The 22203-nt window shown below is 54.3% G+C and overlaps 2 protein-coding genes across 3 annotated transcripts in view; both read left to right on the forward strand.

Annotated features, from left to right (window-relative positions):
- The window catches only part of VAC14 (VAC14 component of PIKFYVE complex), a 33768-nt gene extending 18421 nt beyond the window's left edge, over nt 1-15347 (forward strand). Inside the window, exons 13-19 of the mRNA XM_070760612.1 lie at nt 5590-5758; nt 8314-8446; nt 9559-9733; nt 10443-10561; nt 11810-11889; nt 13457-13607; nt 14958-15347. Of these exons, the coding sequence (XP_070616713.1) occupies nt 5590-5758; nt 8314-8446; nt 9559-9733; nt 10443-10561; nt 11810-11889; nt 13457-13607; nt 14958-15132 (1002 nt within the window). The 3' untranslated portion in view covers nt 15133-15347. The remainder of the gene's footprint in view (nt 1-5589; nt 5759-8313; nt 8447-9558; nt 9734-10442; nt 10562-11809; nt 11890-13456; nt 13608-14957) is intronic.
- Nucleotides 15348-15732: 385 nt separating this feature from the next.
- MTSS2 (MTSS I-BAR domain containing 2) overlaps nt 15733-22203 on the forward strand; it is a 46058-nt gene continuing 39587 nt past the window's right edge. For both annotated transcript variants that reach the window (XM_070760567.1, XM_070760568.1), the window contains exon 1: nt 15733-15894. In XM_070760567.1, the coding sequence (XP_070616668.1) occupies nt 15826-15894 (69 nt within the window). In that variant the 5' untranslated portion in view covers nt 15733-15825. The remainder of the gene's footprint in view (nt 15895-22203) is intronic.

Consider the following 22203-nt stretch of genomic DNA (forward strand, 5'->3'; position numbering starts at 1 on the left):
GAGGTTCATAAGACGAAAGGTTCGTAAGACGAAACATTGTTTCCCATAGGAAACAATGTAAAGTCAATTAATCCGTGCAACCCAAAAAAAACCCCGCAAAAAAACCGCTGCCCCCGGCTGTCACCTTTTAAAACAGCCTGGGGGCTTCTCAGCGACCTCCCGAACGCCAAACCCGAACTTCCGTGTTCGGCGTTCGGAGACAGCTGGGAAGCCGCGCGGCTGTTTTAAAAGGTCACAGCCGGGCTGGGGGGCTTCCCAGCAACCTCCCGAACCGAACCCGGGGTTCAGAAAAATTTTGCCTCTTCTTACGAACTTTTTTCGAGTTATGAACCGGCGTTCGGGAGGCTGCTGGGAAAGCCCCGCCGCCCGGCTGTCACCTTTTAAAACAGCCGGGGGGCTTCCCAGCAGCCTCCCGAACGCCGGTTTGTAACTCGAAAAAAGTTCGTAAGAAGAGGCAAAATTTTTCTGAACCCCGGGTTCGTATCACGAGTTGTTCGTAAGACGAGGGGTTCGTATCTTGAGGTACCACTGTATATCTAAAGTTTTGCATTCGTACCATTACTGGAGCCTGAGAAAAAAAATGTGGTGCATTGCTTTCTGGGCGACCCTCTGGTATTTATAAGCATGGCCCATTTCTGCATGATTTCCTCCAGGGGCCTCCCTTTGCAGGCCTCCAAGGCTGCCTCTGGGCTGGGTCTCCAGGTCTCCGTCTGGCAGCCTCTGAGAGGCCCCGCTTGCTTTCTGTGAGGCCTTTGGCTGCCCAGGGTGAAGATAGGATGCTCCTCTTCCCTGGCCAACCATCAGGGACTGAAGGGGGTGCACAGAACCGGTCCTGCCCTTCTGAAACCCAATGAGATGGTTGAGCGGAGAGAAGTTCCCCCTTGGAGAATAGACCTGGACGTGGACCTCCTCCATTCCTTGTCCAGCAGGTGCAAAGCAGTGATGGCGAAGCTATGGCATGGGTGCCACAGGTGGCACGCGGAGCCATATCTGCTGGCACGCAAGCTGTTGCCCTAGCTCAGCTCCAATGTGCATGTGTGTGCTAACCAGCTGATTTTTGGCTCATATAGAGCAGAGGTCCCCAACCGCCGGTCCGCGGACCGGCACCGGGCCGTTGGGGGTTTTCAGCCGGTCCGCGGCGCCAGGGCCCCCTCGGCCTTTCCGCACCACCAGCGGCGCTCCCCCCGCCAGCCAGCCAAGACCCGCGCCCGCCGGAACCGGCTCCTCGCTCTCCCCCCGCCGCCCGCTGCGTTTGCAGGAGGTGGGGAGGGTCGGGCGGCCCGCCAAGGCCAGGAGGGACGCCGCTGCCCCCCCCCCTTCCCTCTCTCCGCCCGCCGCTGCGCCTCCTTGACGCCGAGAGGAAATGCCGGCAAAGGCTTTTCTCAGCGGAGGTCTTCAATGTCGGGGGCGCACGGGCGGTTGCACGCGCTCCCTATCTCCCTGCTAGCCCACTCGGAGTATTCAAAATAAGAAAAACCTTTGCCGGCGAAGGCTTTTCTTATTTTGAATATTCCGAGTGGGCTAGCAGGGAGATAGGGAGCGCGTGCGGCGAAAGTGCTCTCGCAAAGGTGAGGCGGGCAGGGCGTGCGCGCGTCAACGCTGAGAAGAACGGAGAACGAGAGTGAGTGATAGCAACAGACAGCAAGATAGAGAGAAAGTGAGAAAGAGAGAGTGAGAGAAAGGGGGGGAGAAAGAGATAGCAAGAGAGAGAACAAGAGAGAGAAAGAGCGTGAGAAAGAAAACAAGAAAGAGTGAGAGAGAGAGAAAGCAAAAGAGACAGAAAGAAAACAAGAGAGAGAAAGTGAGAAGAAGAGAGAGAAAGAGGGGGAGAGAGAGAGAAAGAGAGGGAGAAAGAGAGAGGGAGAGGGGGGAGAGATAGCAAGAGAGGGAGAGAGAGAAAGAGAGAGGGAAAGGGGGGAGAGATAGCAAGAGAGGGAGAGAGAGAAAGAGAGAGGGAAAGGGAAGAGAGGGGGGAGACAAAGAGAGAGGGAGAGAGAGAGGAGATAAAGGAAGAGGAGAGAGAGAAAGGAAGAGAAAGAAAGAAAGAGGGATAGAAAGAGAGAGAGAGTGAGAGATGCTCAGTGAGCCTTTGAAGTTGCCTTTCTTTCTTTCTTTCTTTCTCTTTCTTGCTTTCTTTCTTGCTCTTTTTCTTTCTCTCTTTTACCTTCCCTTCCTCTATTTCTTCTTTTCTTTCTCCTTCCTACCTTCTTCCCTTACTCTCCCCTTTCATAAGTTTCCTTGCTTCCTTCCTCTGTTCCTGTCCCTTCCCCCCTTCTTTCTTTCTTTCCTTCCTTCCTTCCCTCCCTCCATTTCTTGCTTTCCTTTTCCTTCCTCCCTTCTTTCCTCCCTCATTCCCTTCTTTCACTCCTTCCTCTCTTACTCTCCCCTTTCACACCTTTCCTTGCTTCCTTTGCACCCTTCTTCTGTTCCTGCCCCTTCCCTCTTTCCTTCCTTCCTTCCTTCCCACCCTCCGTCCATTCATTCACCCATTCCTCTCTTGATCGCCCCTTTTACGGCGCCGCTGACAGCTAGCTCCCCCCCCCCCCCACCGGGCCATGGAAAACTGGTCTAGCTTAAAGCCGGTCCCTGGTGCAAAAAAGGTTGGGGACCTCTGATATAGAGTGTCTGGGAGGGCATTTTTGGCTTCCAGAGAGCCTCTGGAAGGATGGGGGAGGGTGTTTTTACTCTCCCCATGCTCCAGGGAAGCCTTTGGAGCCTGGGGAGGATGAAACACGAGCCCACCAGAAGTTGGAAAATAGGCCATTTCTAGCCTCCAAAGGGCCTCCACGGGGCAGGAAAAGCTGTTTTGGCCCTCCCCAGGCATTGAATTAGGGGTGTGGGCACTCAAGCATGCGCAATAGAAGGTGCCCATGCTCTTTCGGCACCCAAGGAAAAAAAGGTTCGGCATCCCTGACCTAGAGGGAGCCCAGCCTTCCCTTTTGGAAGTCCCCAAGTGTCTCTTGGACGGAGCTGGAGGCAGGGATGCCCATGAGGGGACCAAGAGGAGTGCCAATCCCGCTCTCATCCGACCCCATGAACGCTGGGGTGCCTCCTTCAGAGTGGCAGAGGGTCTGAAGGGGGAGGCCCTCTGCTCTCAGGAGGTCAGTCGGGCAGCTGCTGCTCTCCAGGAAACAGCCGGGAGGTCCAGCAGCTGCATCGGCTGCCTCACGTGTCCCCTGACAGCCTGCACAAGGAGGAGAGCTGGGGCAGGAAAGGGTTCAGGGGCACCACAGAGCCTAGGGATTCCTGCCTTTCCCTTCCTCCACTTCCATGGTTACATTCAAAGGAGTGGGGAGGGTGGAGAATAGAATAGAATAGAATTTTATTGGCCAAGTGTGATTGGACACACAAGGAATTTGTCTTGGTGCATATGCTCTCAGCGCACATAAAAGAAAAGATGCATTTGTCAAGAATCATGTGGATCAGCCTCATTACAGAATTACAGCCGTCACCACCTTCAGTGGGAAGAGGAGGAACCACCAGATCGACATCAACCCTTAGCATCCCTCTAGGCCAGTGATGGAGAAGACAGAAATATTGCACATGCACAAGTGCCCACACCCATAATTCAATGACTGGGGAAGGCAAAACCACCGCCTCCCTCCCCACGGAGGCCCTCTGGAGGCTGGAAAAGGCCTGTTTCCCAACTCCTAGTGGGTCCAGTAGGGTCGTGTTTCACCCTCCAGGCTTCCTTGGAGCTGGGGAGGATAAAAACACCCCACCCCCCTGGATACTCTCCAAAAAACGCCCTCCCAGAGCCTCTGCTAGAGCCAAAGATCAGCTGGCTGCCACATACCTGCACGTTGGAGCTGAGCGAGGGCAATTGCTCGCGTGCCAGAAGATATTGCTCCGTGCGCCACCTCTGGCACCCATGCCATACGTTCACCATCACTGCTATAGGGGGCTCTCCATGATGGTGGCCCCTCCCCCTGGTCTTTCATGTCTTTCGGCAGTGCCCCCCCCTCCTGGCTGTATCTGAGTCTTTGCTGCCAGCTGCCCCTCTTCCTTTCCCTTCCCCTCTTCCCAGCATCATCAGAGCATTGTCCAAAGCGCTGAGTCTGCCCCTCGTGCCTGAAACAGGCCAGTTTCAGCTGGTGGTTTGTATCCTGAATGTGTGATGGAATAGAGTCTTCACACCTAGTTTTTTTAAATTTTATTTTACACACTCCACATAAACATCAATGCACATACCATAATATCTCATTGAGTATTAACATAGATTATATGTTACCGTGTTTCCCCAAAAATAAGACGGGCTTATTTATTTATTTATTTTTATTAATTAAAGTTGAAAGGGACCTTGCAGGTCATCAAGTCCAGCCCCCTACTTAAGCAGGAAATCCTACAGCACCCCAGCCAAATGACAGTCCAATCTCCTCTTGAAAATGTCCAAAGTTGGGAAGTTCACAACCTCCACTGGCAAGCCGTTCCACTGTTTGATCGCTCTGACCATCAGGAAGTTCTTCCTTATTTTTAGGTTGAATCTCTCCTTGGTCAGCTTCCAACCATAGTTCCTCGTCTGGCCCTCTGGTACCCTGGAAAACAGCGTGACCCCCTCCTCTCTGTGGCAACCCCTCAAATACCCGTAGACTGCTATCATGTCCCCCCTGCCCCTCCTTTTCTCTAGGCTATCCATGCCCAGTTCCAGCAATCTCTCTTCATAAGTCTTGGCTTCTAATCATTTTGGTTGCTCTTTTCTGCACCTTCTCCATAGTTTCTATGTCTCTTTTGAATTGTGGTGACCTGAACTGAATGCAGTACTCCAGATGTGGTCTGACCAGAGTATTACAGAGTGGTATTAATGCCTCTCTGGTCTTTGAGTGCATCCCCCTGTTGATACAGCTTAGGATTGTGTTGGCCTTTATAGCCGCTGCTGCACATTGCTGGCTCATATTTAGTTGATCACCACCAAGACTCCAAGATCCCTTTCACAGTCACTACTGCTAAGTAGGGTTCCTCCCAGACTTATTTAGGTTTTTTTTTTACCTAGGTGAAGGACCCTGACTGAAAGGGGTCCAAATTGTCTACTTCATGATCCTCTGCAGCTGCCATGTGACCATTTTCTCCACAGCCTTCTCCAAAAAGGAGCAGTTGGGAACTTGGACAAAAAAACCGGTCCTTAAAGGAACCACTTCTCCCTCAAATAGTTATGATTAACACCTGCCTCTCAATCACAGGTCCCTCCTTGGCAGCCTTAACCAACCGGAGGGAGGGCCATGATTTAAGGGAGGGGGCTGCAAGAGCCCCACCCACTTCTTCAGGGGCACGGGGACCAAATTCCCTGCAGATTAGAGGTGGGTTTCCGCAGGATCTGAAGAACTGGTAGCGGGAATTTTGAGTAGTTAAGAGAACTGGTAACTCCTACCTCTTGACTGGTCCCCATCTATTCTCTACCTCCCAGTTGATCGGGAGGAAATAGGGATTTTGCAGTATCCTCCCCCTGCCAGGCAACACAGAAACGGTAGTAAAAACAAAATTTGAAACTCCCCCTGCTGCAGAGGCTTTTGCAAGGCTTGGCTCCACATTCTCCCCGGTTGCTGCCCGTTTCCTTGTGGCCTCATCCGCCACTTTCTCTCTCGCTGATCCCAGGTGATTCTCAAGGACCTTGAGGTCTTGGCAGAGATTGCCTCCTCCCCGGCTGGCCAGATGGAAGGCCGAGGGCTGCAAGACGGGCCCGGGCTCCGGTTGGAGCAGCTGGACCCGCCCGGGCCCACCGGACCAGCCAGAAGTAGCCAGGCTGCCTCCTCCTCCTCCTCAGGTAAGTGCTTTGTGGCTAGCCACTCCCTGGGCATCGGCTTCTCCTTCCGTGAATGGATAGACGTTGCCTCTCGTGGTGGTGGAGGAGCTCAGCCTCTGCCCCCTGGCAGGTTTTGCTTTCTTGGGGGTTGGGGCAATGGAGTGAGGTCTTCCCAGAAGTTTTTTGTGCCAACGGCATTGTAATGGAATCAAAATCTTGGCTTTCTTTGCCTCACCTTCCTCGTTAAAGATGACCGCTTGGCCTTCTTCCTGCAGGCTGAACCTGAGCCGGTCAAAATGGATGAACGGTCTCTGTAAAAAATAGCTGAGCGCAGAGGTGGGGTTCAGATAAATTCAACAACCTATTCTCTGCCCTAATGACCAGCTGGGTAGGCGCGGCTGGGTGGTCATGTGACTGGGCGGGCGGGGCCAACAGGATATCACTCGATGTCACACCTCACCTAGTGACCCTGGGGATCCTCCAACGGTCGTGTGAAAAATGGTCATGTCACTTTTCTCAATGCCATTGTAACTCTGCATGGTTACTAAATGAACTGTTGTGAATGAAGAATTAACTGTACAAAAAGCTTGAAACAATCCCTGTATTGTTTCTAGCCTGATCCTTATTTTATTGCCCTGCTTGACTGTTTTCAGAAACTGCTTCTTGGTGAAGATACAGGGATTGTTTCAATCTCCAGAACTGAACACACCAGAATGTTTCCTTCCTGCTCTCCAGACAGGATTATAGCCCTGTACAGAGGGAAAAACAAAAGGCTGTTGGGGGGAGATGTTCACCAAACTGCTCAGAAAGTCAACACATTTTCTGGGGAAACCAGCTGAGGTGTGTCAGGAGGGGGTGCTGCAAGGCTGTTGGCTCTGTGAAGACTGCCCCATTGGGGGAGGAGAGAGCCCTGGAGCTGGGGCGCCAAGCCTCAACTGTGTTGACCATTGCAGGGTGGGGGAGCTTGGAATCAGGGTGTGTGGGTGGGGAACGACCAGCCTAGTGATCCAATGAAGCAGGTTTGGCTGTCAGGTTTTACAAGAGGTTGTCACTTCTCCCTGGGGATCTGAGCAGACTCTTAATTCCTGTTTTGGAGCAGATGATTCCCAGGCAGTTCTGCTCCATTCCGCAGCATAAGCCGTGCCTGACTCTTGCAGGGGACTGCAGGAGATTCTCTCAGTACATTCTTGAGTTCACGGCCTTCCGTATATCTAGGTTGGAAAAGCTATTTCTCCACGCTTGAATGCATCTTCCAGGCCTCATTCTTGGTTTGTCTTTTCCAACCAATAATGCTTGCAAAGAAGCATGAGATGAATCATAGAGTTGGAAGGGACCTCCTGGGTCATCAGGTCCAACCCCCCTACTCAATGCAGGATTCATCAAATCATCCCAGAAAGGTGACTGTCCAGTCTCTGAAGACCTCCAGGGAAGGCGAGCCCACCACCTCCTGTGGCAAACTGTTCCACTGGTTTATCACCCTTACCATTAAAAGGTTTTTTCTGATATCTAATCTAAATCTACTCCCTTGCAGTTTCATCCCATTGTTTCTAATCTAATGTGCTAGTCTAGTTTCTAGTCTAGTTTCATGTGCTAATGAGAACAATGCTGATCCCTCTGCTCTGTGACAGCCCTTTAGATATTTATAGGCAGCTATCAAGTCTCCTCTCAGTCTTCTCCTTTGCAGACTGAACATTCCTAGATCCTTTAACCGTTCCTCATAGGACGTGGTCTCCAGGCCACCCACCATCCTTGTAAACTTTCCTTTGAACTTGCTCTAGTTTATCAATGTCCTTTTTAAATTGGGCCCCCCAGAACTGAACACAGTATTCCAAGTGTGGTCGTACCAAAGTACTATAGAGAGGAATCTTCATGTGAACGAGATTCTTGATGCATCCCAGGATTGTGTTCACCTTTTTTGCAGCTGCTTCACACTTTCAGTCTTCAGACAGACCATTCAGCCCATAGAGATCTTGGCAGCATTTCTAGGTGAAAAACAACCTGGTTTGGAAGCCTGTGATGGGAAATCAGATCTAGGAAATGAGATGCACCTCTGGCCAAACCTTTCAGATTCAGATCACAGGGAGATGGGCCTTCCCTTCAATGGGGCTGAAAGGGGCAGTGGAGGTCAGGGGGCAGCCTTTTCTCCTCCAGGCCTGGTCTTGGCCCATTTATCCAGGTTCTTTGGGGAGACAATCTGGTGACGGATTTCCGGAGGTTAGTACTAAACGTTTCATCTTCCCAGGAGAATTCCATGGTCAACTTCTCATGGAACTGTTATACATTCAGCTGAGCTTTAAAAAAAACTATTTAAAATGTGTTTAGTATGACAAGTGAATGATTGTCTCCTTCTCAGCCAGCGCCTCCAAAATAATGTGTTGTGCAGGGTTGTCGCCTCTGCACCCCGAGCAGAACCTGCAGGGCTCCCCTGTTGCAAGAACTCCAGAGACCTGTGAGCGCTCGTCTCCTTCTGCTTGGGAGCTGCCGGGGGAGCAGACTCAGGAGAAGGGGCGCAGAGCCCCGCAGGTGGTGGGGTCTCCATCCTCTTCATTAGCCGGCCTCCTCTCTTTTCCTCCCAGGGGCCAAGAGCCTGGGCTGCTCTCCCTCCACCCCAACCATGAATTCCTACTTCTACCAGTTCATGATCAACTTGCTCAAGAGGTTCAGCAGTGAGCGGAAGCTCCTGGAGATCCGGGGAGCTTTCATCATCAGGTGAGCCCAGGCTATATCCGAGTAGGTTGTCCTTCAAGCGTTGCCAGGATTGGAGCTCCCTGCCAGGTCTAGGATAGGCTCCCGGCTCTGGCCCTTTTCCGGAGATGGGGCCAGAAAGAACAACCTCCTAACCATCAAGCTAGTAGCAGAACTGTTTGGTCCTCATGGGGAAGAAAAATTTGCCAGCACTTATTAAAATTAGGTGCCTGTGTTATGGAAATGCTTTTCAGCAGCTGGGCAGCCTGAAAACTGGAATTATCCCGAGATAAATTCCTCTGGGCTTTTGCAGAATTAATTACCTCCAGGCCTTGTTTTCAATGCATCACAAACATTGGACAGAGACGCTGTTCTTTGTCAGTTATTGAACTAACCTCATAATAATAGTTTATTAGATTTGTATGCCGCCCTTCTCCGTGGACTCGGAGCGGCTCACAACATAATGACCACCTTTGTCGTCAGGCATGGGGGAACTGAAACACCTCCCCCGGGCATGTACAATTTATGTATGGTATGTTTGAGTGTGTGTTTGTTAGCAAAATGGGGTTCTTTTTTAAATATTTTAAATTATATTTGGATTTGTTATGAATTGTTGTGTTGTGCTGTGAGCCGCCCCGAGTCTGCAGAGAGGGGCGGCATACAAATCTATATAATAAATAAATAAATAAATGACACAATATAGCAAATATAATATTAAAAAACATTTAAAACCCCAACATTAAAAGCATGCAACACAATCATTCCATGCATAAACTACATATGCCTGGGGGTATCTTAATTCCCCATGCCTGGCGACGTAGGTGGGTCTTTAGCAATTTACGAAAGGCAAGGAGGGTGGGGGCGGTTCTAATCTCTCATCCTAGATCGATTTGGGTCTGTGGTCCGGAGTGGGCCAGAACGAGGGGTCCAGCTGTAAGGATTACCGGTTCAGGAAGGGGAGGAAAAACAAGCAGCTGGATTCCCAGCAAAATCAATTTGCCAGGGTGGCTACTGCTTGCTCAGCCAGAGAGGCGAACTGGAAGAGTCTCCAAAGCCCCTCCGCCTTGGGCTGCCCTGGTTCTCGATCTGCGCTGCAGCCTCTAACCCCAGCCGCTGTGTCTCTCGGTGTTTCCCAGGCAGCTCTGCCTGCTCTTGAACGCAGAGAACATCTTCCACTCCATGGCCGACATCCTCCTGCGGGAAGAGGACCTTCGCTTCGCCTCCACCATGGTCCACACCCTCAACACCATCCTCCTCACCTCCTCCGAGCTCTTCCAGCTGAGGAACCAGCTCAAGGACCTGAAGACGCCGGTAGGTGGAGGGAAGCCCCTCCCCATCTCCACCTCCTTGGCCTCCGAGGCGGTGGCCCCTTTCTTTAAATGGAGGGCCCCTGATTGTGCTCTGGGCCCAGGAGCAGCCCCATGTCCAGAAGCCGGCTCTGCCCAGCTGAAGGAGCCTCTTGGGCCCCAATCACCTCCGTGAGCCTTAAGCAGGTCAGCAGTGAGCATGGCTCCCCTCTGGGCCTCTTAAGCCTCCCAGTTTCCCAGCCTTTCCGCCCCAGGAATCTCCCCAGTAAGGTGGCGGAATGGTTCTCTCCAATGGGGGCGGGAAGCCCTGCAGAGGCCCCCAGGGGCTGTTGTGCTCCTGCCATGGACAGACACCACCACCACCACCCCGGGTCCTGGCTTCTCCCTCCACGCGGAGGCTCAGTCCTTGGTGAAGACGGCTGCCTTCACTGCTCGGCCATTTCTCTTTTTTCCTTCCTAGAGTTTTCACAGCTTTGAAAGTAAACATTTCCTCCACTCTGTTTCAGTATCAGTTTACTGAAGTGTTAAAGTGTGAATCTGCATTAGGCTTTTTCTTAGTTCTGCAAGCCTACTTTGTTTTGTAAGCTGTTCTGTTTCTTCCAGGCGGAGCCATTTGGGGATGGGGGGGGGGGGGGGGCACCTAGAAAATGCAAAACTGAGCAGAATTGAGCCGTAAGGGATTTTTTTTCCCCCTCCCTGCTTTGTTTCCCCAGGAAAGCCGCAACCTCTTCTGCTGCCTCTACCGCTCCTGGTGCCACAATCCGGTCACCACCGTCTCCCTCTGCTTCCTCACACAGAATTACAAGCACGCCTACGACCTCATCCAGAAGTTGTATCCTTCTGAGCACCTCCGGGGCTCCCCCCCCTCGAGATGCTTCTCTCAAGGAGTGGAGGGGGGTTGGAAGGAGCATCAGGAGGGGAGGTGTGTCTGCGGGGGGGGGATGGCTGTTTGCCTAGGGCAGTGATGGCGAACCTAGGGCACGAGTGCCACACAGGTAGATCTGCTGGCATGCAAGCCATTGCCCTAGCTCAGCTCCAATGTGCATGTGTGTGCCAGCCAGCTGATTTTAGGCTCACACAGAGGCTCTGGGAGGGCGTTCTTGGCTTCCAGAGAGCCTCCGAGGGGGTGGGGGGGAGTTTTTACCCTCCCCTGGCTCCAGGGAAGCCTTGGAGCCTGGGGAGGGCAAATCACAAGCCTACTGGACCCACCAGAAGTTGGGAGGCAGGCTTTTTCCAGCCTCCGGGGGTCGGGGAAAACTGCTTTTGCCCTCCCCAGGCATTAAATTATGGGTGTGGGCACTCATGCATGTATGATAGTGTGCGTGCATGCTCTTTCAGCACCCGAGGAAAAAAACGTTCGCCACCACTGGCCTAGGGCCTCATTCCACCAGGGGAGGGACATTGAGGGGCCATTGTGGGCAATTGTGGGGAGCGAGACACCCAGCCAGGTCAAGGTGTGGATGGCAGGATTCAGGGGATTTGGCGGGAGGCCCGATCAGCCCTCTGGAGCCCTTCGCTTCTTTGCAGCGGAGGAGCCGTTAGCCTTCTGGGCGTAGGTGGTCTCTCTTCTGTCTGATGATCCTTCAGCCAGGCTGATGGCCGGGCCCCCTTTCCCAGGGCTGTGGGGCGTGGCAGTGTTTCCTTGCCAGTCCTCAGAAATCGCACCTCACTCCTGTTGTTGTTCTACCCTGAGGACTGGTGTCTTAACACTCTTGAAAAGATGCCCAGGTGAGCCCTAAAGGTGTCAGAAACTTAGCAATGCAAGTTGGAGGACCAAACCTGCGTCAGGCCACGCTAGGTGCACATCGCGGCCTCTGTGACTCTCACGCTTGTCAGATGAGGGCAGCTCCAGGGCCCCCTGCCCTTTGGGGGTTTGCTGCCTTTTTCAGTTTTCAGGAGCTGCCTCAATTTTCTCCCCACACCTGTTTTATAGGGATCACACACACACACCCCGAAGGTCACTCCTAAAGAGCCGTGCTGGGTGTGGGGGCTTTCCTGCAGTGGGACCCTCTCCCTGTGTGAGCCGCAAAACTGACTGGGGAGCCTGTTGGCTTTTTAAATGCCTTGACCCTTGATCCAGTGGAGACCTGGAGGTTACAGTCGATTTCCTGATCGAGGTTGACAAGCTGGTCCAGCTGATCGAGTGCCCGATCTTCACCTGTGAGTTTCTTTGCTCCCTGATCCTCCTTTGCAATACAGTAATCCCTCGCTACTTCATGGTTTTTTAAAATTATTATTATTATTATTAATTATTATTATTATTATTATTATTTACCCTTCTATGCCGCCCCTCTTCAGAGACTCGGAGCAGCTCACAACAGCAAAACACAGTACAAATCCAATGATTAAAGAACAGTTAAAACCTTTAATATAAAAACAGTCATACATCCCAGACAAACTATACATAAAATGGAATGGCCAGGGGGAATCAATTGCCCCATGCCTGACGGCAGAAGTGGGTTTTAAGGAGTTTGCGAAAGGCAAGGAGGGTGGGGGCAGTCCTGATCTCTGGGGAGAGTTGATTCCAGAGGGTCAGGGCCGCCACAGAGAAGGTTCATCTTTTGCGGATTCACTGTTTCACGGGTTTTCAAAGAGGGCTTAAATCCATTAAAAATTCATAAAATTCTTCTACAGTACTACTGCTCTCTATTAAAGAAACTGGTAGGATATCACATGTAGTTCCAGCTGTTTAATGCAAAGGGTGGGTTTTAAAAGTCCAAATACTCGTTAAATACATAAAAAAATATCTGTACTTCACGGAAATTTGTTTTTCACGGGTGGTCTTGGAACGCATCCCCCGCGAAAAACAAGGGATTACTGTATATGTTGCGTGTTTTGGCAGTCTGTGTGTCTTCATTTGCCTAGCTATTTATTAACATTTATATAGGCACCCATCTTGAACTAACCCTTGGAAAACTTGAACGCCACTGGTTAAAAATGTCTGTGTACCATGTTGAAACCACAAGTATTAAAACCAGATCCAAGCCAGGCACTGCTGGTATCAGCAAGTTCACTTCATCTCTCTGACCCTAGACAGGCCCTGGGGGGTGGGGCGAGTCTTCCATAGAGTTTCCTAGGCATTAGAACCTGGTGGGGCAGGCGAAGGTCCGTGGAGGAAGGCAGCCCCACAGGGAGCCTTGCCCCACGTCATATAAGGTTCTCAGATGCCACCTGAAGGAAACTCGGAGCCAGCGCAGTTCGTGCAAAGGGCGCAGTGGGGCACCCTAAACTATGCACGCTGCCACGTCCTGGGCCAATTGTAGCTCCTGCGGTGTCTTCAAGGGCAGCCCCACAGAGAAGGCATGGCAGTAATCCAGCCTGGAAGCAACTCCCGGTCCAGGAAAGGGTTTCATCTGCACGAAAATTCCCGCAGGAGCTTTGAGCCTAAGACTCCGCCCGGGTTAAATTGGACTGAAGTGCAAACAGGTTGCTCAGCATTTATTTATTGGATTTGTATGCCGCCGCTCTCCATAGACTCGGGGCGGTTAACAACAGTAATAAAAACAGCATATAACAATCCAATATTAAAACAGTTAAAAACCCTTATTATAAAACCAAACATACATACAGACATACCATGCATTGTAAAGGCCTAGGGGGAAAGAGTATCTCAGTTCCCCCATGCCTGGCTGCTGCTGCTCCCCACCCCCCCGTGCGCTTTGGAGGCCTTGGGCCGTTTTGTTTCCTTCCTGGCCACTGAACCCCTGACCGCATGGCTTTCTTCCAGATCTCCGCCTGCAGCTGCTGGACGTGAGAAGCAACCCGTACCTCCTCAAGGCTCTCTACGGGCTGCTGATGCTCCTGCCCCAGAGCAGCGCTTTCCAGCTCCTCTCCCACCGGCTGCAGTGCGTCCCGAACCCGGAACTCCTGCAAACAGCGTAAGTGGCGCCTGGCCAAAAGCTGGGGCGCCTGAATGGGGGAAAGCAGCCCTCGCTTGGCAGCATTGCCCTGCCCGCTTCCCAAAGGGAGCCCCGAAGACAGAGGTGGCCTGGTGGTCCTCCGGCAACTTGGGCTGCACCACCATTGCCATTCAGGGCGTCACGTTCAGAATGGCCGGGCTTTCATTCAGCACAGGAATGAGGGCCCAGCAGGTGTGGAGGCCCTTTGCTTTCTGCCTCGGCCCCTCTGAGGAGCCCAGTCGCCCAGGGGGTCTCTGCAGCTTGGCAGAGGGCCTGCACGACTGCGCTCGGCCCTTCGGGGACCCTCAGAGGGGGTGGCATCTGCTGCCTTGCAAAAGCCCCCGGGGGTGTTTCTAGCAAATGCCTGGCTCCCCTGGGCCCTTTGTGGAGCCCCTTGGCTGCTTTGAGGCCTCTGGGTGTGGGACTGGCAGGCAGCTGGGACCCCACCCCTGGGAGAAGTGAGGAGGGGGTCCCAGCTGTGTCTGTGGCAACCTCAGAGCGCCTTTGGCATCCAGGGGGGACCATCCCCCTCGCAGTGTTGCCATGGAGACTGGCCCCAGGGCAGCAGCTGGAGCCATTTGCCACCACCATCCCCCCAGGTGGCAGGGGGGCGGACTGGGAAATCCCTCCCTACCCACCCTAGGGCTGTGTTGGGGCCTTTTCCTTTTCCTGGGGCTCTTTTGGCCCCTCTGACACTCCAGGGCCTTGCCTGGGTTGGGTCCTCCAAGGCTTGGAGGGAAGTTTCTGCAAGCGGCATGGCAGTCCTTTCTTCTCTCCCACCTGGGTCTTGGGAGGGGGGCTGGAAACTGAGGACTCCCACTTGCTACCAGTTGTTCCTTTTGGGGGCAGGCCCCCTTTTTCCCAGTGGGGGGTGGGGGGAGGGCAGCACATGGGGGCATTGGCCCTTGGGAGCTGGAGGAGGATTTGGGGCCCTTCCGTTTGTCCTCATGGTAAGGCCCTTCCGTGTGAGGGGCAGAGGGTCATCTAGTCTAGCCCCACTCCCAGACTCTCAGGGGTCAGAATCGGGAGGCACATTTGGGGAGGCGGGGGAGGGGTGGAGCCCTCAGTTCACAGAAGGGGGAAAACGGGGGGGGGAGGCAGCCAAGAGGCCCCCGCTTGCCCTTTGCCCAGCCGGCCCCCTCCTCGCGGTGGTGAGGGAGGGGCCCGGGAGACACCGAGAGCCTCCTGGCCCCCCTCAGAGGTGGGCGCGGCTGGCCGGGTGGAAGTCCCGGGGCCCAGTTTCCGGGGAGGGGGGGCAGGAGAGCCTTTCGGGGGGGGGAGGCGGTCGAGAGCCCCCCCCGCCGCCTGACCCTCCGCCTCTTTCCGCAGGGACCCCGCCAAGGCCGGCCAGGGCGCCCGCAAGACGGCCGCCAGCCCCGCCATCGACTACGCGGAGCTGCTGAAGCACTTCGAGAGGGTCCAGGGGAAGCACCTGCAGGGCCGGCACCAGCGGGCCGGGCGGGTGGCTGAGGCGGCGGAGCGCCGGGCGGCGGTCGCCTTCTGATGGGCTCCCCGCAGGCCCCGCTCCGGCCCCTCGCCGCGGAGTGCCCGGCCCGGATTTTGGGGGGAGGGTGCCGCTTGCGGCCAGCCCGTGCGCGCCGGTCCGCGTGTGTGTCGGCCGCTCCCGCCAGGCCCCGGAGGTCTCCCCGCGGGCGCCCCGTCCCTTCGTCTGTCCGCCCGCCCTGTGTCCGTTGCCTGAATAAAGAGATTGGAAAGAAAGAGGCCTGACTGAGGACGTTGCCTTCGCCGCCCCAATAGACCGCGCTTCTTCGGGGGTGGGAGGCTTGAATGACCCGCACGGGATCCCGTTGGGGGAGGCCGGCTGGGAGGGGGCGCGGAGCGGCACTGGGTCCCGTCCTGCGGCCATCCTCGGGGTGGGGGGTGTAACCCGAGTCGTGGGAGCGGTGGGCGCCCTCCGTGTGCCCCGCCCAGCAGACCCTCCGAGTTGCCGGGGCTCCGGCTGAGATTCCGCGGAGGAAGGGGCGCCCCTCCCCGCCCACGTGACCGGAGCGCGCGCCCGCCCCCTGCCGGCCCAGCGGCGCCCACGCCCGCCCCCCCACCCCCCGCCGCCACCTCGCCTGCGCCGGCCCAGCCGCCCCGGCCGGGAAGAGACCGAGCGGGCGCGCCGCCGCCGCAGAGCCTCGCCCGGGCGCGTCGCAGCAGCACAGCGGCAGGGAAGGGAGCGGGGCGGGCGGGCATGGAGGCGGCGGAGAAGGAGTGTGGGGCGCTGGGCGGCCTCTTCCAGGCCATCGTCGGCGACATGAAGGTGAGCGGCGGGCGCCTCTGAGGACGTGCAGAGGGCGGGAGGGGCGGCCTTGCCGGGGTCTGCCCGCCACGCCCTTCCGCCGCGGGGGCTCCGGGTTGGGGCGGGGCGGCCTTGGCGGGGAGCCTGCCCGCTGCGGGCGGCGCCTTGTCTGCCGGGGGTGCTGCGGAGGAGGCCCTGGGGAAGGCCCTCCCCCCCCCCCCCCGCCAGCCGCCCTGTCTGAGGGGAGACACACGCTCTGCCCCCCTCCCGGCCCTGCCCGGGGAATGCCGGGGCGGCGTCGGGGGCCGGGCGTCGGGCGGCTGCCGGGACTGCGCTCTAGCCCCTGTCCCCCCCTCACACGCCGCTAGGGGCCACGGCCGAGAGAGGCCGCCTGCTTGGCCCAGTTTCTTCCCCTGCGGGCCTCCGGCGCCCCCTTCCGCCTGGGCTCGGGAGCTGCGCCCGTCGGTGCAGAGAAGCCTGGGGGGGCTGCGGCAGAGCCCCTCGGGTTGAGCTCAAGTCCCGCCCCGAGGCCTCGCCAGGCCCTGCAACAAGGAGCGTGCTTGTGGGGGGGGGCGGGGGGGGCTTCAGAGCTCTCGGGCAGCGACTCCCAGCCACGCGCCCCTCAGTCCAGGCCCAGACAGGGCAGGCAAGGCTCCATCGCTGGGATCCGGTTGGGGCAGAATTCATTCCAATTATTTCATGTATTCATCTCATCTGACACACACACACACACTCGCCAAAGAGGCCGACCGTGGCTGTGTCTCCCCAGAGGTCTCATCCCAGATTCTGAGCTTGGAAAGGGCAGCCCCAAGACAGGAGGGAGGGAGTTTGGCCCTCCTGGAGGCTTCCCACCTTCCCTGGCAGTCGGCAGAGTTCTTGCCACCATCCGTCCAGCAGAGTGGAAGAGTTCTGGTCCTCCCTGGAGAAGGAAGGCCAGCCTGGAAGTGGAAGTCCTGCGGGGGGGGGGGGGAGTGGGGAAGGGCCAGATGGTGTCTCCCCTCAGTGGAGCGCATGAGGCACCCCGCCAGGCAAAGCAGGGCTGGTCCTGCTCCTTCAGAAGGGCTGTGTCCCCATGCTACCCCTGGGGAGAGAGAGAGGGGCTGGACGCCCAGGGCCAGCCTGGATAACCCCGAGGGAGGCAGCTGGGTCAGGAGGGGCAGGTTCCGGCCTGGGCCTCCCTGATGCACCACCACCCTTGGGGGAGCTTCCCTCGCTGACAGTTCCCAGGATTGATGCCGAAGTTAGAGCCTGGTTTGCACCAACTGCAGCCTCGAACCTGTGACCTCAAGCTATCCAGGCAGTGCTGGCCATTTCCTTCCCCGGGACACTCCGAGGTCTGCCCAGGCCAGAGGACTCAAAGAGGGGGGGGCAGGGGGGTGCTTTGCTGTCATTGAGGACCCCAATCACAGCCCCTCCAAGGGGGCCACTCTGGGTCAGTTTGGGCCCAGGCTGCAGTTTGGGTCTCTTAGGACAGCTCCACTGGTGAGACGGTTTCTCTGCATCTCCTCACTTGCCCTCCACACAAAGGTGCCTTTCTGAAAACATGGTGTCTTCAAATGGGGCTGCAGGTGGCCAGGTTACAACCCCCCCCCCCAAAAAGGGGGGTCCTTGAGGAATAAAAATGGCCTGGAGCTGCTTTTCCTGCATTTCCGGGGTTCTCCCTGAGACGCCTTTTGCAACAACATTTTTAAGATGTGAAATCTGCTGCATCTATCAATACGTTGACTGTGTTTCTGTTGATAGATTCTAAGTAAAATAAAACCTGGCCAGCTACCAACCCAAGAAAGATACAGAGGCCCCCTTGCGACCGTCCCGTTGTGCTGGGCTCTGGAGGTTCTCCCAGGATCCCCAGCAGTTGGCCTCTACCGGGGGATCCATCAGACTGATAACTGAAATGTAGGCAGGAAAGGGACCAAACGGGTCAGAATCCCACAAGCTGAGCGGGTGATGCAAATTTAAGTCCGTGGTCTTTGGTGGCTCTGCAGTTTATTTTCTTCCCAGCTCCAGTCTGGGCTTGTAGCAGGAAGTCTGCTAAGCAAGAGACGAGAACCTCTGAAGCGATTGTGGGTGAATCTGGACACAGCTCCCTATGGGGCCTGGTTTGCTCTTGTGCCGAAGAGTCCAAATAGTCTTGATTGGATCTTGACAGGGCGAGAGAACAAAGCGGAAGACGTTACAGAGGGAAAATAAAGCAACACACAGATGGATCGTTATTAAAACACAGGGTGACTCCTGGTGGCTTACCCCTTTAAAAATCCACAATATGAAACCCCTTAAAGCAACTTATTTGCATATCTTATTTTATGTAGATCAGGTGAGCAACATTTGAAGGGGGGGAGCTGCATTCGGTTTGGGGAAGGAGGGAGAGCTGTTAATGCCCCCTCCCCATTTTAGGGGAACCGTTTATGAGGACTTTATGATAAAATCTGACACCATTTCAAAAGGCAGGTGGTTTATTTCATGTAGGTTTTGTGGATGGCTACATCCAATGCATTCGTCTCTAGCGAACGGTGGGCTTGGTACTTCAAGGCTAACAAGCTTCCTTCTGGTTGGGATGTTTGGCTTGAGATGCGCAGCCTCTTCCGGGGATTTGTTTTGGGGGTTAATGGTGGAGGGCTGTTGTTCCCCACCGAGGGGTCTGGGGTCTGCCTGGTTGGCCTCCTCCGTAGTCGCTCCTCAGCTGCTGCTGCCTCCTCCAGCCTCTGTGTCGACTTCTTCCTCCACGCCTCCCCCCCCCTTCTCACCCGGAGGGCCATTCAGATCCAGCTCCAGAGAATGAGCCCGGGGCCAGACCAATACTTGGGCATTCTGAGCAGTGGGGCCCTTTCAGCCCAGCCTCTGGCTCAGGGGGTGTAACTTCATGGGCTCTCCTTGCAAACCTGGCCACAGAGGGTGCTTCCTTGGCCCAGACATCTGGGAATAGTCCTTGGCTTTCAAGTCTTTGATTGATCGATTTGCAAACATTTGTATTCTCGCTGAATTTATTTTATTTATTTATTTGATTTTTATGCTGCCCTTCTCCTTAGACTCAAGGCGGCTTATAACATGTTAGCAATAGCACTTGTTTTTAACAGAGCCAGCATATTGAACCCCCCAATCCTGGTCCTCATTTGACCCACCTCGGAAGGATGGAAGGCTGAGTCAACCTTGAGCCGGTGATGAGATTTGAACCGCTGACCTACAGATCTACAGTCAGCTTCAGTGGCCTGCAGTACAGCACTCTATCTGCTGCGCCACCTCGGCTCAATTCTGGGGCAGTTCTTAGCTGATAGCACCCAAAGCTTGGAAGGGACTTGGAGGCCTTCTAGTCCAAGGGCAGGAATCCTGAAGACCCTAGAAAAATGGGTGTCCAACCTTTGCTTTAAAGTCCCTGTGGTCCCACGGGGCAGGTGGTGCCACTGTTCAGTGGCTTCTGCAGTCAGGAACCATTCAAGAATTTCCAGTGTGGATCTCCCTGAGTAAGTTTCTGCCCACTGGCTTTTCTCCCAGCCTTGGATGCTGTGCGGTAAAAGCTCACATTACGACAATCTGACAGCCTTTCGAGGCATCGTGTGGGGCGGAGAACGTGGCAGAAGAGCTTCTGGCCCTCCAGTTGCTCATCCCCCTGTCCAGAGTCCCCTCACACAGCTGTCTCGCCTCTGCCGCTTAGACAACATCTGTTTCTTTGCCTTCTCCACTCCTTGGTTCTCATCCAGAACTCCAGAGTAATAGTAAAGTTTTGTCTCTTCATCTTTGACACGAGAGCCTTTTTGCTTTTTTCAAGACTTCTTCTAATCTCTGTTTCAGCCACGTATCTCCACCTCCTTCAGGTCTTGATTTTAAGTCCCCTTAGAATCTCAAAATTCTTCTTAAAATATGGTGCCCAGATCTGAAAGCAGCATTGTTGTGCTGATGGCCCTTTGAGCTCGTGTTCAGCATCTGATTGTTTTAAGATGCCTTCATCCTTTTCGCACCTGCTTCTTTCCCAGTCACTGTGTTTCCTTACTTAGACCTGTAAAGTTTCCTTTTGGCTCAGGTTTTTAAGTGATGAAGATCCTTTTAATGTGGTTTAGCTGAACCCAGACCTTCAGAGGCACCTGTAAAAGCTCCAGTGGATGTCACAGGTTGACAGGGAGGCTTCAGTGCTCTACCCACATGTCTCAAGGGAGGACGGGCTTCCCTGGCTGCTTGGCTTGGGAAAAGGCGAAATTCCCAAGCAGCCCGGATGAGAAAGGAGATGTTGCCTGAGTGACTGTTGGCTTGACCTCTTTTAGCAGCTGCTAGGAGATCGCCTGGCTTCAGATTACAGAGGAATCCCTGCTAGAAGAGGTTGGAAATTGTGATCAGGGTTAGGCAGTCTTGCTGAAGTCTTCAAGAAAAGGTGGGACAGATAAAACTAAGCAGGAATCCGGAAGTGGCAGGGAAAAGGATATCCAGCATTTATAGAACCCTTGTTCATCTTGGCTTTTCTGTTTGAAGGATGAGATTATTCGGAGAGTTGAAAAATAGCAGGAATTCTAAGTAAACTTTATGTAACGTTGGAGTTCTTGATTTTAAGGGAAACACTAGACATTTAATAGTTAAAATTGCAGAGATGTGGATTTTAGTTAAATAAGGAAGGTTAGTGGAAAAAGGAGCCTGATGCAGTTAGGAAATCATGCGTAAACTTGGAGTACTATATACAGTTCTGGTCACCTCACCTCAAGAAGGATAAAATGGAACTGGAAAGGGTGCAAAAAAGGGCAACAAGAATGATCAAGGAAATGGAGCCCCTCGTTATGAAACCAGGTTGCAACGCCTTGGTCTCTTCAGCCTTGAAAGACGGCGTTTAAGAGGTGACTTGATCGAAGTGTATAAACTCATGCATGGGATAGAAAAGGTGGATAGAGAAAAATTCTTTTCTCTATCACAATACTAGGACGAGGGGACCCTCCCTAAAGCTCATAGGTAAGAAAGTGAGGACAAATCAAGGGAAATATTTCATCACCCAGAGGGTTGTTGGTTTATGGAATTCCCTTCCAGAAGAGGTCGTGACAGCTTCAAGGCAGGATTAGACAGATTCATGGATGCCGAGTGTATTGGTGGTTATTGAAACAGATGTCCAAGTTCCGCCTCTATGTTTGTGGAGGCAGGCAGGGTTCCCTTGGGTCCCATTTGTTGGGGGTCAAGGGAAAGGGAGGATTTTGCCTTCTCTTTCTACTCAAGATCCCCATGGACAATTGGGCCACTGTGGGACAGAGAATGCTGGACTCGGTGGGCTTTGGCCTGATTCAGCATAGCTCTTCTTATGTTCTTATGTAATTCCAATGAGGAAAGAGGAAAACGTCACGGAGGCTGCGCATAAAGCTGAGCATCCACACTGAAAAGATGGAAAGGGGACCAGGGCACCAAGGAAAGGAGGGGCCGGGAACAACTGCAGGAATGGCCGCGTCAGAGAGAGAGAGAGAAGCGAAGCATTTCGGCTTCCAAGATGGGGGGGGGGGGGGCTGAGGGAGGCTTGTTTACTTTGAATCATTTCTCCAGGGCAAGAGGAACTGTTTCCCAGTCTGCTGAAGGAACCTTCGCCTCTAGATTCTAGAGAACTGACTGTGACCGGTTGATTATTGGACAGCAGATGTTGCCTATGAAAAGGACATAAATAAACCCCAAGGCTTTAGGGCCGCGGAGTTGAAGTCCGAATATCTTCAAGTTGCCAAGGTTGGGAAACACTGCTCTAATGGCATTGCTAAGGCCTTGAAATTTAACAGATGCAGAGTTTCTTCCAAACATAAACAGCATATAAGACTTAGGCCACATGCACATGTACCTTGGGAACTTGGCGGGTGGGGCTGGCCGTAGAGTTAGGATTCCCTCTTTTACTCCTCCCAAAACTAGGTGGGACCCTCCTGAGACCCTTCCTCTGCTTCCGCCCCTCCTGGGGGCTCAGGTTTTCCTTCCCACCAGGCCGTTAGAGTGCGGTTCTTCCTCCTCTCTTGCAAGGTGGTTCTCACAGCCCGTTGCAAGGAGGGACACAGGACGATCCGTATTACTCAGTCTCCATTTCGTGAGGGAGCCCAAGTCAAGGAAAGATCCCTCTTGCCTGAGGAGGAGAAAGGAAGCCCCCCCCCCCGGGAATGGAGGGGCCACAGCATCCATGGGGAGAGGCTGGAGGCTCACTGAGGCCTTCTGGCTGAGGCAGACTAGTTCCTGAGATGTTCAACATACCACGGACAAGAACTAGAAGACTCTGTTTCCAACGTTGGGAATCCCCAGCAACGACCTTCCTAAGGGCAGGACAAGAAGCAGTGGGTGGGAGCTCATCAGAGGAAAATCCAGCCTAGAAATGGAGAATTCCCTGACAGTGAGAACAAT

This window comes from Erythrolamprus reginae, chromosome 9 (assembly GCF_031021105.1).
Source record: "Erythrolamprus reginae isolate rEryReg1 chromosome 9, rEryReg1.hap1, whole genome shotgun sequence".
Taxonomy (NCBI): Eukaryota; Metazoa; Chordata; class Lepidosauria; order Squamata; family Dipsadidae; genus Erythrolamprus; species Erythrolamprus reginae.